At 38.8% G+C, this 16,262-nt stretch overlaps 1 protein-coding gene across 4 annotated transcripts in view; it reads left to right on the top strand.

Annotated features, from left to right (window-relative positions):
• The window catches only part of PRDM5 (PR/SET domain 5), a 73,070-nt gene that overhangs the window by 16,410 nt on the left and 40,398 nt on the right, over window positions 1-16,262 (top strand). For all 4 annotated transcript variants that reach the window (XM_088056490.1, XM_088056491.1, XM_088056492.1 and 1 more), the window contains 4 exons: window positions 2,523-2,606; window positions 9,726-9,848; window positions 14,519-14,702; window positions 15,430-15,604. In XM_088056490.1, the coding sequence (XP_087912616.1) occupies window positions 2,559-2,606; window positions 9,726-9,848; window positions 14,519-14,702; window positions 15,430-15,604 (530 nt within the window). In that variant the 5' untranslated portion in view covers window positions 2,523-2,558. The remainder of the gene's footprint in view (window positions 1-2,522; window positions 2,607-9,725; window positions 9,849-14,518; window positions 14,703-15,429; window positions 15,605-16,262) is intronic.

Below are 16,262 nucleotides of genomic sequence, written 5' to 3' on the forward strand. Positions count from 1 at the left end.
TTGAACGTGACACTTTATTGTGAAGTAAGATCTAAGTTGCTGAGTAGGAAATACTGCACTGTTTTCTCTCTGGCGCTGTCACACAATTGCAGTTGTCTGAACTGAAAGGAAAATAAAAAAGCTGGATGATCTTATGATCAGAAATTGCAATACCAGCTCTCCAAGTGCTGTGCAGGCCTCTAAAGATTCTGCTGTTAGCAAAGTTTTGGTAATACATTCTGAGCTGCTGCTGCCTGCCATCTGCTTGTGCACCTTCAGGCACGCGGGGCTTTCAGGATTTTGGTTGTGAACATAAAAGGTGGAAAGTTTTCTTTTTGTTACCTTAACAAAGCTGTGATTCCCGCGTACCTTCTGTTTTCCATGAGCTGGCCTCAGGCTGCAGAGCGCCTGCATTATGAGGCTCTCGGTGTAATCATCAGAGAGCCATTGCATTTCTCAGTGTTTTGCTGCAACTGGAAGATTAGTCACTGCTGCTTTTTTAGAAGCAACTGTTGAAAATAGCTTTTTTCAGCGTTGGAAAAATGTGCTTGTATATACTGAATAATTTCTCTGCCTTCAGACTGTGTTGGCTGCCTCGCTTTTATTGATCAGAGGGGAAGTTGGAGTCTTGTATGAGTAGTTTTTGATTAATGTATGTTGGCATATAACAGCATGTTTATTAACCAGAAATAAAGTGTAAAAGTGTGTGTGTGTGTCAGCTGAAGAGAATGGTCTGAAAAGCTAAACAAATAATTGCACTTATTCCCATGGGCCAAGACATCAGGTTTTGGTTCCCCCCCACAAATTTGAGAAGCCACAAAAAGTGCTCAGAAATCTGCATCACCTGCAGCTTATATTATGTTTACTCTGTTCAGAGGTGTTCAGAAGGTCTTGAATACTTGAATATTGCATTAGAGATTTCCTGGTTTGGAGTACTGAGATGGGAATGGTGTGAAGTGTTTCTTGTTCTGAGCTGTTCCTGAGGGCTTCAGCGATGGGTAGAAAATTAACACTGTAGGTGCTGTACACATACAGCTGTATGTACCTGTTTCCACCTTCTTTGCTGATGAGGAAAGAGAAGGAGGAAGTTTCAGCCTGAGCATTAAATCCCAGGATATGAAAAACTGTCAGGGGAGGAGCTCTGACATTATTTATCAGCAAAACGATGAAGCGCGGTGTGGAAATCAATGAGAAGTAAGGATATGAAGCTCCAGAGTGTCACTTTTTACTGTCACTCTCCCTGTCTGGCTCTGTTGTTTCTCTGGACTCCAGTTGCTGACTTCTGCTGTTCTTGTGTTTCTTCCTTGCTGTTCCTTGTAGTGAAATATTCTTTGTGCACATTTAAAAATTTGTCCCTCAGTTCTGTTGCCTCAATCTGCAATGCCAGTTTTCTTTTCCTTTGCTTATTACCACTTCAGGCTTAATTTTAAATACAAGTTGTTTTTTTTTTTTTTTTTTTAAAAATTGATTTCCTTTTTCCAGGGGGAACAGTCCTGGATGTTTTCCATTCCACTTTTTTCTCTTTACTTGTAGGCAATCTGTGAAAACTAAGCAAGAAGGAAAGCATGTAGCAGCCTATTGCTGGGAGTATGGAATGTGCCTGGAGGAAGGGATATATGTACGAGATCAATACATTTTTTTAACCAAAATACTGTTGTTTTTAAAAGAAACACCAAAGTCACTTCTCAATATACACTTTAAATCTCTAATGCTTGAAAATATAAATGCTTTTGGACCTGAATGCTGCCTGAAGGAACACAGCATCCTACATTCCAGGTTTTAGGGCCTGTCCCTGCAAACAGGGACAAGGCAGTGTGTGTGGGGGGAAGTGGGGCCTGTGGATGAAGAAAGTCCCATTTAATTATTTTGCCCCGCTGCTCCTGTGACGTCTGTGCAGGAAAAAACCCCAGATGCCAAAATTTTTTGGAAGAACGTATCAATGGATGCTTTCACAGCGGGTGTTTTGACTAGCAGGTGGTAGAACATTTTAATTTTGTTTATGAAGGCTCAAATTAATTCATAAGCATGTGCATGCTCCCTTATATTTTTAAACAAATCTCTCTGTATGATCAAGCCCTCAGTTTTTCAGTCTTTTGATTTGTGGCACTTCAAAAAGTAGCGTTGCAAGTAATCTCGCAAATGAATCTAATATAAACTTGGTGCTTGCCAAGTTCTTTGTTTTAGTTGGATGCCTGTTGCAAGGTGCTTCCTGAAAATTTTATGAGAAGTGTAAGAAATTTGACTTGTAAATTTCAGCCTTATTTAAGATAAAGAAAAATCCTGCTTCCCAGAGGAGAAATAAGCACGCAAAGGGAAGGCATGGTTTTATGAGATTCTTCCAAGTATGAGAAGAATGGGAATGAGCTTCAAGTTGAACCCTTGAAGGATGTGCACCTTCTTGGCATATAGTAGGACAATAAAGCAAAACTCTCATTTTCTGTTTGAAGCTAAATGTTACTCCTCTGCTGGGGTTTGGTGATTCACTTGCATTTTGCTTCTTCCCCCCTGCCGCTGATTCTTTTGCTTTTATAATTATTCCTTAGGGTGAAAAGTTTGGCCCCTTTGCAGGGGAGAAGCGAATGCCGCAGGAACTGGATGAGGACACAGACTGCAGGCTCATGTGGGAAGTGAGTAAAGTGACATCATCACACCTCACAAAAAGTGTTCTCAGAATTAAGATTTACTGTAACAAATCCTTTCTATTTTGTTTCATAAAGATCCTGTAGTGAGATTTAATAATTTTAAATTATGCTGCCTGGGTGGTATTGACGTCTTTAAAACTAAAGAAAAGGCAAATGATGGTTTCTAATCAATGAAATGTGAAAAAACAGCAAGTCAAGCCAAATACAAATATAATAACACTGTGTGAAATCATTAAAACATATGAAAATAATTAGGAAAATTAAAGTAATTTTAATTGGGAAGCAGTTTGTAAGTTACAGAGATACTGATTTATGCTGAATGAACAGGTACCAGCTTATGGCTTCCTTCTGCTGTCATATGAAACATTTCCTGGTGTGGCACTTGTGCTGGGATTTGGCAGCCTACATAAGTGAACCTTTAAAATCTTAGCAGTTTTTAATGCAATGAGTCAGTGTGAGGTCTTCAGCAAAATAGAAGCCTGGTGCTGTGGGCAGTTTTTTATTTTTTTATATGCATTAGGTAGGAACAGCAGTTTATACACTAGTTCTTGTAATTAGGTACATAACCCATCCTGTTGTACCTGTGTGTGCCTGAAGTGAAATCTGAGTTTACCAGCTGAGGAGATGACACTGACTGAAAACTACTGGCAATAGCAACGCTTCCAACTTGTTAAAAATGCCTTCTTTCTGCTGCCTCTGTTCTGTCTTTGTAATCTTTATTTACTGCTGTAGCTCTTTGAGCAGAATTTCTTTTTTCTTCTTTTCTTTTTTTATCTCAGCCAAGCAGTTTCTATTGAATGCACTTTAGTCCTCTTTTACACTGAGGACTAATTTCTTACTTTTTTACCTTTCTGTGGTTAGAGGTGGAAGGAGGACTGTTACTGCACTGTACAAAAAAAGCTTATATCTGACATCTGGCTTAAAGTGCTATCAGTGTGCTTACCACAAAATACATGTTTGTTTGAAAAGTCTCTGGCATTAACCTCACTGAGCAGCTTATGAATAGAGCAGAGTAGTGATGCAGCCTTAGCAGAGCTGCAGATAGATTCCACGCACTAGAATGATGACTGAGAGAATGTTAAAAGCTGTCTCTTTTTACCCAAACTCAGTATTAAGTATCGGGAATGGTGAAATATTCCTAGGTGAGTGCTAACTCCACCCTGTGTAGCCCTGTCTTCTGCGTTTCCCTTGTCTATTTCAATCTAGGGCTGTGCCCCAGATGCCCTTTCCCAGAGAAGAGGTGTGGACAATTTGTTCCCCTTTCCCTTTTGGGTTATGTACTCAGAGCAACCAATTTCATCTTCTTTGTTCCCAGCTGAAGACAGAGCAATACAATGTGCTTTTATTACAGATGTTTGCAGAGTACAGTACGTGTTCATTGTGCCCTGGCTCACTTGGCTCTTCCTGATGTTTCTGCAGGTTGTTTGAAATCAGTAAAATGCTTCTGCTAGAGCAAGGTTTTCAGAAGAGGCAGTGGGTGGATTACAGCAATGAGAAGGCCTTTAGGTTTGTTGGAAAGCTTTATGATTTTCCAGGTTCCTCACTGCTCATGCTTAAATGAGATTTATCTGTTTCTGCACAACAGAAAAGAAAAGGCAAATACATGTATTTATTAGTGACACTAATGTGACCCCGTTGACAGCAAATCAGAAAATGAAGTTTTTATGAGCTGTTTTAAAATCATTTCATAATATCTTACGGTAACCTAGTTTTGAGAGCCTTGAAAAGATTCCTGCATACCAAATTTTATGACTTCCTGAAAATTTTAACCCAAGTTGTTCGTGTTTACTGAAGTTGATCTGAACGTGAGCTTTTATAATATAACTTAAATCATGCTGGGAGTAGTCTGAAGTTGAAAATTGAGACCAGGAATGCAGAAAGTTAAGACTTGAACAGCACAAGTAGATGGTTATTCCAGAGCCTGTGGGAGGCATGCACAGAAACTGGCCAAGTCTCTGTGTAGCCAGCTGTACCAAAGATATAAAAAATAATTAATTTGAAGGCTAATGGAGGGAGGCACACTAAAGGCTGACTTCACAGTCTGATGGCAGTCAAAAAAATAAAAAGTTTCCAGAGAGAACACCTTCAGAAAGAAGGCTCAAGCAGTTGAGGCTTTTTGTAAGTCAAGGAAAAAAACGGGCATTAGCGCAGCTTGTTTTCTTTCCTTGACACGTGATGCCTGGGATCCAGGCTTCAATTTTATGGAATATTTTTCTGTGAGGAAGTTTGCCACATGCATTTCTAGTTGTGCAGAGTGGTGCTCTGTGATGTGGTCTGTTTTGATCAAGCCATTCTCTTTTCTCCAAGACCAGCATTGTGAGTTGGCATCTTTTAGGCATCACGTTGAGACATAATCACATGCATTACGTTTTCTTCTGGTCTCAGGGAAAACGTGGCACCCAAAAAATTTATTGAGCCCAATGATTTTGTTCAGTTAAATTCTGAAGATGTTAGAGTTTCTCTTTAAATTAAATGTAGTGGGATGCCATTACTCTGCCTGTAACATGCATAGTTGCGAAGACATCAAAAGGTTTATACTTGTTCATTCAGCAGATTCTGGGGAAGTGGAAGATTCATTCCAGTGGGTGGGAAACATCCATGATCTTGCCGTTATCTTTGTAAAGAGCTACAGGCTGAAATGTTTTATTTTTGAGTGGTGTGAAAGGAAAAAAAATAAAAATCCCCAACAAACCTGTGGTAACCATTTAGTTAAGAGTGATAATAAAAAGCCAAGAAACGTCCAAGTGGCTGTGTGCTTTCTCTTTCTTTCTGTTAAAAAGACACATCTTCAGTTGTCCCCCAGATCTCTGAGTGTACTGGTGAAGGACACAGCTCGTTGCTGGTGATGAATTGACAGTTTTGTTCTTACTCTTAGCAATCCAATAACACCTTGATTAAATACTTCTTTGTGTGTGTTAGTAAACTTGGCATAGCAGCTTAGAGCTGTGTGTATTTGCTGGAGAAGCAAGTGCTTCAAGGCAAGCAGGAAATCATTTTCAGGTATTAAAAGTTCACAGACATTTTTGCTGTGGAGGCTCAGATGTGCCTTTGTGAGGGGAAGATATCAGTTCATGTACGTACGTTCGGTTCCTTTTCTTCATTATCCTTAACCAAGAAAGGGGAATTCATTTCACTCCTGTTGGATTGTGGCAGGCATCTACTTCTGGTGATGACTTTGGCAAATGTTGAAACAGGGAGGGCTGGAAAGATTTTGTCCTTCTTCAAACACTCTGACATACCATGAAGAAATGTTGGTCAGGGTTGGATGGAACATAATACGCCATGTAATGCTGAATGTTACATATTTCAGGTTGGGTTTCTGTCTATCTGCCAGGATCATGTTTTCTTCATTGTTACATTAAAACCAAAGAGATTAGAAATCAGTCTTTCAGTGGTAGCCAATGTTTGTGTTTATTTATATAAGAAAATGAAATGAACTTACATTTCTGCTGCTTAACTCTCAACACTTTTGCTGTGACAGTTGTTTTCAGTTAAATAAGCCTGCCTGAAAACTAGTGAAGGCAACAGAGAATCTGCTCTTGGCTGCAGCCAGCTTTGGATCAGAGCTGTGGTGTTTAGGATCAAGGTATAAGAAGTCAAGCACATGAAGCTTGGTGTGTTTTGGTGGCTTTCCTCTTATATTTTATTTTTCTTCCTTCTTTGGTATCTTGCCTATAAAATGTTCTTCTGGCATAGGAAGGCTCTTACACACAAGACATTAAGTCAAATTATGTCCATAGATTCATGGTAAAAGAAATCTTAATTAGATGAATTCTGTGTTTGCTGTCAAGGTGAATATAATATTATTAATCTAGTTCTGAACAATATAGTCTTTATTTTTTTCTGTATGAAGTCTACCTTCCCAGTCATTGTTCCTCAAATACTGTTTACATAGAAAACCGTTTGCATTTAAATGTTTTTGGGTGAATCTTTGTTTATTTTTCAATGCTTTTGTTTTTCTCATTTCTTAAATGATCTGGGCTTTTACACAAATCAGAAATTGGTGCTCTATCTTATATGCAAGTCTTATGTCCCAGAATTTCAATTTTGGTAAATTATTCTCCAATGGAATAAGCAGCTGTCCAGAGAGGTTATTAATGTTGTCATAATCAACTCTGTTAAAATTTGTTTTAGTCATATTTTTCCATGTTAAATGTATGACTTTGCATTAATTTTAGTGACTTTTTGAGCAGTCCCGTTAATGATCTTTTGGTTTTGGTGATGAGAAGGATCTGCTCCTGGAAGTAGCCAAGAGTGTTAATTTCCCATCCTCAGTTATGGGATATATTTAAGATGTTGGAAAACGCATCTTGCTGGGCTGAGGCATTCCTATTCCTGTCTGAACTTACTGTAGATCACACACAGTTTGCTTAAGGGAGATTTGGGTATCATTCCAGAGAAATGGAAGTTCAACCCCGCTCCTGAAAGCTCCACAGAATGTTTGCAGGAGTCTAGGAGTGAGCTTCCTGTACCCTTCTGTCCCTGGCAGGGTCAGGGAATGTCATGCACCAGAAGGAGCTTCATTAGCATGGAAAACTTGCTGTATGTTTTGGCTGAAGGAAAATGGCACATGCTGTCTCTGTCCCAGACTTCTTACTGAGTAAGCAGATCGGGAGTTGCTGCCTCAGGTTTCTTTTGCTGGAGTTATTTTAATGCTTTCTCCAGCAATGTTAAAATGTGAGTTTCTACTCTGCAGTGAGCTCTATGATGGTCTGAACTCAGGATGCAGAAGTATTGCATCTAGCTGTTTTATGCTACAGCAATAAAGATCATATTTTCAGCTAATCAAAAAAGAAGCAATGCAGAAACCAGTACTTTTCTCTACATGATTGTTTGATGAACATAGATTTTTCCATTTAGAAATGTTCAGAAAATGGTTTCCAGAAAGCAGGCAGTGAGCTTACTGCCTTCACCAAAAGTAGCCATCTGCTTACTTGCAGTGAAGTTTTGTTCTTCTTCTCTTCCCAGGTGTGCATGGTGTGGCATTTGCAATACACTTGTGAGGATTTAGAAGTAGCATAAGTGACAAATTTGGATGTATTTTGGAAACGTGGGGGTAATTTCATTGCAGCATAAAAGGCTGGCAGATGGAGTGGTGCCTGTTGTTGGTGGGCACTGCCACAGCTTAGGTGTTATTTACGCCTCTGAGGGGTTGGTATGGGGGGAGCTTACACATTGACCAGTTCTGCTCCTGAGCTCTTCTGTTTCTGCACCCTCCTGGTGCTTGTTAATGTGGCATCATTCAAATTGTCCTGACTGGCTTTGAGGTGGAACCTCACCCTGTGTGGTGACAGGGAGCGTAGTGTGCTTCATCTTATGTTGAAAGCATTGCACTGAATTCGTTCAGTGACACCTTTTGTGCTGATTGTCAAGAAGATAATTCTTGGGTTTCAGATACATAACAAGGGTATATGTATACATTTGAGGTGTTGCTTTTAAGTGCTAGGTTTGGGATCCACTGCCATCAGTTCATTTAGGAAACTCCCTATTCATGCAACCAGAAAAGGATTGGTTCATGGCACCACTCTAGTCCATGCTAAGTACCATGTTTTTGCACTTTTTCATGACTTTTCATGCTCACATCTGTATATTCAATGCAGCATTATTTCTTTATGAGGTGAAAAAGGCAGTAGAAAATACAGAATGTTTTTAAGGGATTTATCATATTCCTTTATCGATAGTTTCCTTATGTGTTAAAGCTCTGCTTCGTGTTTGGCATCCCTTTGTGGATTGGCAGAGACTGAAAGCATAACCGAGATGACTGTGTATCACTGAAGCAAATATAAATTATTCTTATATAATTTAATGATCAAGCAAGTAAAGAAAAATTGATGAAAAGTTAGATAGTGTAATGTATAGTTTTTATAATAGGACCTGGATTGCTTCTCATTCCAACTCAAGGTTTGATGTAAGCCTTTATAGGATCTACGTGGTGGGCTCCTGTAACTTGTGCTTGGGTAGCTAAAGCACAAAGCCTCTGTAGAACTGGGTGATTATTACAGTATCACAGAATGGTTTGGGTTGGAAAGCACCTTAAAGACCATCCAGCTCCAGCCCTCCTGCCAGGGACAGGGATGCCACTCATTAGATCAGGTTGCTCAGGGCCCCATCCCATCTGGCCTTGAGCACTCCCAGGGATGGGACATCCATGGCCTCTCTGGGAAACCATTAGTGTCAGATAATATTGTTTCCAGATGCATTTCAATGTGTAGGTTTGACACTTCTCACTGTGGTTAATCCATGTGTTGGAAAGTAAGAGCTTTTAAAGTTTGAATGTTGGCACCTTTTGGTGATGTGTCCTTTTTCCTTCAGAAGAGCAGTAATGAATTTTGAAGATCCTTACTTGTTTGCAGAACTACAATAATTCTTTTTTTTTTTTTTTCTTAATCTGAGAACAACATGCTGTCACCAGCTATTATTGTAATGGAATACAGTTTTTGTCTTTTTAATAATGCCCTAAACGTTTTGGTAATTGAAGCAGTCGTACTGAAGAAATATGATAGTGCATTCTATTAGAAACAAATATAGCAAGAATGTGAGCAATTTATATACAAAGCCACAAAGGCAATCAAATTTTGGTCTTATATAGCCAAATTCCCTGGCTCTTAGGAAATACCTGCCCTGGATACTACTTCTTGACAGATGGAAAATAAAATCCATTCATTATATAAATAAATCACATGGAATAATAGTGTGGCTGCATGACCTTTTTGCATGGCTCTCTGTTGTCTGGATCAGTGGAGATTCAAGTGATCTATTATTTAAAATGAAACAAACGGGATTTTTTGGCAGTTGCAGATGTATTTGTATAGCAGTATGTGTTTTGAGGGGGAAGAATGACTTAGTTAATATTAAGTTTTTATTTCCATTATTTCCTTTTTTCAATGTAAGTTGGAATTATGTCAAAATTGTAGCAATCAGATGAATTTTATGGATCTGTAATGGTAGCCAAAAGGTCTAGATAAGGAGATGGATGTATCTTGTGGGCACAATTCTTTTTTTAAAGTGTTTTTTTTCACTGAGTGGACAAAACCTGGACATATTTGTTTTTTTAATTTCAATTTTGCTTGGGTTTTTTTGTTTGGCTTTTTTTTAATGTTTCAGGTTCGTGGGAACAAAGGCGAGGTCCTTTATGTCCTGGATGCCAGCAACCCACGCCATTCGAACTGGCTACGGTTTGTCCATGAGGCTCCATCCCAGGAACAGAAGAACCTGGCAGCCATCCAGGTAGATTTGGTGGATTCCTACCATTCACTTCCTGTCACTGATTTACTAATTTGATCTCCTCGTTGGTCTTTGTGTCTTGTAATAAAATTGCAAGGTCTGAGGAAAGTAGTGATCTGCTTTTCTTTCTCTGCCTTTCTTTTTAAAAGAGAACTCTTGTGCTTAAGATGATACCACAAATAAGAGTGGTAGGATGAAAGACCAGAAAAGTCCTTGGAATCTGATGCTATTTGAAAGGTTTAAGGACTAATTATTTAGAGCCCTGTATGTGTTTCATACCAAACTTGGGTGTGGGCCTAGGTGTGTGTAAAGCAGAATCATGCATTTACATTATGGTTCAATAAAATTAATAGTATCATATAATGTACATAACACATTATTATATAATGAATTATGAAAGTGTGACAGGTTTGAAAGGAAGCATGGTGCTGAAAATATTTAAGTAGGAAACAGAAAATTGAACAATCTAAATATCTGATAGGATGATCACGTAGTGCCTGAGGATAAATTAATAAAAAAGGTAATTTTCTTGTCTTTGCTGTTGATCTGAATTTATCCAGCTTATTTTTTCATTTTTATAGTTGTCATTTGCAGCACTCTGTGGTAATGAGTTCTGCTGCTTTAATTATGTTGGAACATGCTTCTGTTTTTCTTCTAGACACTCCTTAATTTCACTTTATTTCCTAATTCTTGTATAACAGTGAATAGTTACTTTATTTTTCTATGCCATCTTTGATTTTATGAAATTCTATCCTTTCACTCTTATTTGACAGCTCTTCTCTCAAGCTGAAGAGTCTTAGTCTGTTTAATTGCTCAGTTTTGGAAGCATTCTGTGACTTTACAGGATACAACAGAGACAGGGATACCTTTCCATTTCCAGCTGTTGTTCTTTGGGGGATTACTAAAGAAATTAGCTCTCTGTTTTTTGGTTTTTTTTAACAGCTCAGCTTCACAGTAAATTAATTTCTCCCACTCCCACATAAGTAAGAATTATGTGACTCTGTAATTTTTTTTCTCAAAATGTATACTTTACAAAATATTATTTCAGGCTAACTTAAGGTATTTGCTGATATAATCCAAATTGGCAAACAATTAGGAAAAGGAGAATTATTTATCAGCATTTGTTAAAATTACTGTTTTGCTTTTTCATCATGAGATGATTTTTTTCCACCAAGGATTAGTCTGACTAAAGAGTTACAGTTTATTTTGAAGCCAGACAAAAAAAATTTTGGTTTTCCTGTGCCAAAAAAACAAAATTTCATTTCTTATTAAATTTGTTGTCCTTCTTATGGTAGCAGATATGAAAGTCTCTCATACAGGAGGTGTGATTAACTCCTCATCAGTGCACAGTCATTGTTAGAAAATGCAAAGTAAGGCTCACAAGAGAGAGCAGTGTGAACAATTCATGTTCATTATTATCTTTCCAGTAAATGACCTGAACTTGTGAAATAGAAGTTTTAATGGAATATCCAGTGCATACCAGTGGTATGGAAAAGTATTATAAGGAAAATGATAGAAACAAATAAAAATCTGCTAAATTATCTCATAAGGTTTTTGAGGACCTTAAAGCCTGTCCTAACACAGAATATTCAGATGGAAAAATATTCTGGCCTTCACTGGGGGCTGTTACTGAAAACTGCAGTGTGGAGAAATGTCAGAATTGCTGTGCTAGTTTAGCCTTGTGTTCTGTTTAGTTTCACGTTTGTGTCTCAGAGGTTTTCTGCCTTGCCATGCAATATAACTCCATAGGAATAGATCAGGAGAGAGCTGAGGCTTCTGGATCTTACGCATGTGTGGCTCAGGTGCTGTGTTTTAGATGAGGTTTAATCTGAATTCTGGGCTATGTGTGAAACCATCTCCACCTATTTCCTGGATTGCAGTTTCTGCCCTCAGACATTTCCTGTATTGGTTTTACCTTTGCCAAAGTTGACATCCTGGAGCTGCAGGGAAAGAGTGGGAAAGGCAATGTGCTTGTTTGGAGGGGTAGCCAGGGAGAAGTGGCAGAACAGGTAGGCTGAAGAGCTGGTTTGCTGCCAGGGAGTCAGATACAGAGGGAAGTCAGGTAACACTCTGTGGGCACAGAGGCAAGGTGGGTAAGGATTAGAAAGGCTGGGTTGGAGCCAGCTGCGCAGGCTATGAAGGATGGAAAAGCCCTACACTCCCTCAGGTAACACAAGACTGTGTTTTAAATTTCCAGGAGTGATGACATAAGTGTTTTATGCTTTTGGATGAAAGTGTGACGGGCTGCCAGTGATTCTGTGTTCCCTCTTACAAAGCAGATAACGAAGGTGTGTAACTGTATGGAAAAGCCAAAAGTCTGCATGGAAGAGGTACCTGTAGTGGACCAAAAAGGAGATAGCAAGGGCTGTTGGAACGGGAAAAGTGTATTTGCTGAGCAGGTCTGTGTGGCTTATAGTGTAAAAGACGACAGTGAAGGTAGAGGTGAGAAAAACATAATTGAATGGTAACCCAGGAATAACATGAAGGGAGGTTGTGGTGCCACCATGATGAGCAAGCACTTGGAGTTTTCTCCCAAGGACCATTGTGGTCTGCTGCAGATGAGTGTTAGGAAAACAGCCAGCATGGTCTAAGCACACAGGCCAGTGGAATGGCTGCAGATGTGTTCTTAGAAACAGAAGGGTTATTAAAATTATTTAAAAGACTGTTTACTGTGTTTACTGTGTCTACATGTAGATTAATGTGATCCATGCAGGTGCTGCTGGTGGAGGGAGAGATGTAAATTCTTTTGTGGTTTCTGGAGGAGCTTCTATTGCTTTTGCTCAAAACGCTGCCTTGAGGAGCTACTACAGCAAGTGGGTCTATCTTGATTAATTAGTGCTCTGAATACCTGGCTATTAGCATTTGTTTGGATGGAAAAGCCAAACAAATTAACCTTGGAGGAGAAATTAGTTTAGACTGGGCTGGCAACAAAGCTGTTTTCTTTCCAATGCAAATGTAACCCAGAGCACTCAAACTTTGACAGCTCCTAGTATTTGGGGCTTCATTTTAGCCTGGGATACATGACTTTTCCTTTTTTTTCTTTCAATTTTCAAATTTTCAAAATCCTTAATTTTAGAACTATTTTCATTATTATTTTTGGTAATCCAGTCATAGACACGTGCTTCTCTTCATGAGGTTGTCTCACTTTTAGAATAAAGTTGTCCTAAACAGTATTGTTAGATGTATTAGAGATTTACCACAGTGGTTTTATCCCGTCTGTGTGGAAACTGAGTGTAGAAAGACTTTATACTTTTCCTCATGTCAAGAGGATTTGTTTTGACTTTAGACTGTACTAAATTAAAGGTTTCTGCAACTTGACAGAGACATATGAAACCCAGCAAGCTGTAGATGTGTACAGAGGTTAGGTTGGTGTGCTGATAGATATCTGGACTGCAGAACAGATCTTGAGGAAAAAAAATCATAACTTTTTGTTTTTCAATGCTGCTGTTGAGATAAGGACAGAGAAGTGGTGCATTCTTCAAAGGAGCAGCTGTATCAAGTCTACTGAATTAAGTAGGTTTCACTCCTGTGTGACAATATCTTTGTAAAATATAACAGACCTTCTGCAGCTCAAGGAATGCTACATCCCTGTTGACAGTTTAAATTAATCTTAGCGTATTACAAAAATTAAAAATCATTATCTTGTCCTTGCTCAAGGGAGCTTGTTACAAAATATATGGCTAGATAGATGCAGGGCAAAGAAGCCTCAGTTAACTTTTCTGGGTGTTAACCAGATAAGCTTTGAGATTTATGATAGAACTTGGGAGTCTTCACTGCATAAAAATGAGTCTCCTTCAGTGCTTTGGGCAGTACCTAAAGAATTTGGTTCACATATAGAAAGAAAAAGGTATCTCTATCTTACAGAATATCAGTTTAGGGGACAGATGCATGGATTCCTCCCCACACCCCATAGTGCTGGCCTTGGTAACTTCAGTGAATTATTGTCAAAGCCCAAAGTTGTTAGCTTATGTAGCTATTTGGAAGCTTGTCCAGGCATTATCAAGAAGCTTTTGGAGCTTATTGTTATGTAGTTTGTGCTGTTGAGCAGAATCGGGACTGGATCCTTTGGCCTTTTGTGGATCTGCACTGATTTAAACCAGCACAGGGTTTAAAGTGCATTTTCCAGATGTGCCTGCCAATTTGATAGTGGAGATAACTGACTAGGGGTGAAAGCCTGCTGTAGAAGGCTGGGAATCTTAAGGAGAGAAAAAAAGAGAGAAAATAACACTATGTAAACATACTGCTGAAAACTGTGTTAGAATTCCTGCAGTCAGCTGGGGAGAGAGATAAAACTGTGCTGGTTATCTAAATTCTGCTTTTTCCTAATCCTCGAATATTTCCTTTTCAAACCCTGAAGTTGTCAAGTGTGGCAGGAGATGACTTCAATGCCACCTCCACCTTGATCTAAGCTACAGGAAATAGTGGAAAAGTCTCACAGGTGAGGTAGGGGAATATTCCCAAAATAGCAGAACACAAATGCACCCTATCCATGCAGCCAGACTGGGAAAGAAGTCTTAGCAAGCCTGTTACAGTGTTGTGATCTCTGAGGAATGGAGCCAACCCTTCTGTGGCTGAGGGATAACATTAGTTTAGCATCTCATACTTGTTTTTTTTGTCTCCTACTTTTGTTTTTCTGGCAATTATTTATTGCTTCTACTTCCTATTTGTTTCAGGAAGGGGAAAATATTTTCTATCTGGCTGTGGAAGATATTGAAACAGACACAGAACTTCTGATTGGGTACTTGGACAGTGACATGGAAGAAGAGGAGGAGGAGGAGGAGGAAGTAACAGTTATCCAGGAAGATGAAGACAGTGGCAGCAATAAAGAAGTGCAACCAGCTGGTGAAAAGATTGCAGGTGAGCAATATGTAAAATGTAGGGTAACTTGAGAGCTTAAAAGTGGTAATGGAGAATGAGAACACTAACTGTATAGGACTGGGGAACTGGAAGGTCCCCGGGACTTAGTCTGAGTTCTTGTGTTATTTTTATCTCTTTATTTGAGTTTGAGTTGAGCTTCTTTGCCTTATAAGGAGCAGCCAGTCTTGTGAATTACTGAGTGAATGAGTGAGCCTGGATTTCTTAAAAGGTAACCATTAATTTTTGAACTAAAGACTGAGTTTGTTTCACCTGACACACAGGCTTACAAATACTTAGCTTTTGCTCTGAGAGGGGTAGTTTGCTTCTTACTTAGATGGGAGAGGATTAAAACTTCCCATAAAGCTATTCAGCCAATCCTAAAGTAAGATGTCTAGGAAAAGGAGGGTGAGCTGAGCTGTCTGGGGAATTCTTAGCATCTTTGTCAAAGATACAGATCAATTTATGTAAGACTAATTGCACTGAGTTCTAATTGAGTTGAATGACTAATTTGGGCCAGCAGTCCACACCCATGTTAAAACTTCCCATCCATTTTCAGTAATGTAATCCACTTAATAATAGGCTGCCTATAATCCCTTCAGAGACCTTGTTTTTTGTGATTTTCATGCCACCATTTTGCATAATCTGTTTCTGGCAGAGAGTCTCTCTTAATGTAACCAAAAATCCTGGGACCTACTCCTTTACATTGGTTTTGCTTCCAATCATGCAGATCCCCTCACCTGTAAACAGGACCATGCATGCCCAAACTGTGAATCCAGTTTCGCCAGCCAGGAGATTCTAGCTGAGCACCTGCAGACTTTGCACCAAAAACCCAGTGAGGAAAAGGAATTTAAGTGCCGAAATTGTGGAAAGAAATTCCCTGTTAAACAAGCTCTACAAAGACAGTGAGTAGAAACAGGAGTGTTTTTTCAGGGATCATTTAAATCACTTTCATTCAATCCTTTATTTCTCTTGACCTAATCACAAGCTAAGGTTTAGTTTTTATGCATCTGTATTTATACCCTTACCCTTTGCTTTAGTCTTTTAATGTCTTAATTTCTCATTTGTTGTAGAATTCAATGGGAATTGCAAAAATATTGACAATTTTTTATGTGTTAAATTCATACTCTGGAGACCAGACGAGAGCAGCAGTTTGGTGCAGCATTACTGGTCTCCATCGGTGGAACATTTAGTAGTTTAGGAGGTGTAATTTTCAAGCTGTGGATGCTGGTACAGAATTAAAATAAGATTTAAGGGGGGGAAAAAGAGGAAAACCAGTACTTCATGTTTGCTTAATTAAATATTTGGGTGATGAAAAACAAAATAGAAATGTGAAAGATGTGAGATTTAAGAACATGTCTTTAGTGTCCTTGAGAGTGTAAATACGCAGTTTTGTAGCTAAAGTCATATATCTTAGAATTATGCTTCTGCACAGAAACATAACTGGTTTTCTTCTCTTGTTTACTATGTATTTTCTTACAATTGGATAGATGTATTATTTTTTATTATAATTTAATTACAGATTGTTAGCCTATTTTTTGTAGAGCTGTATATGTTTATAGC

Source organism: Pseudopodoces humilis, chromosome 6 (assembly GCF_049639895.1).
Source record: "Pseudopodoces humilis isolate 2021_Gansu_Grassland_sample_001 chromosome 6, ASM4963989v1, whole genome shotgun sequence".
NCBI lineage: Eukaryota > Metazoa > Chordata > Aves > Passeriformes > Paridae > Pseudopodoces > Pseudopodoces humilis.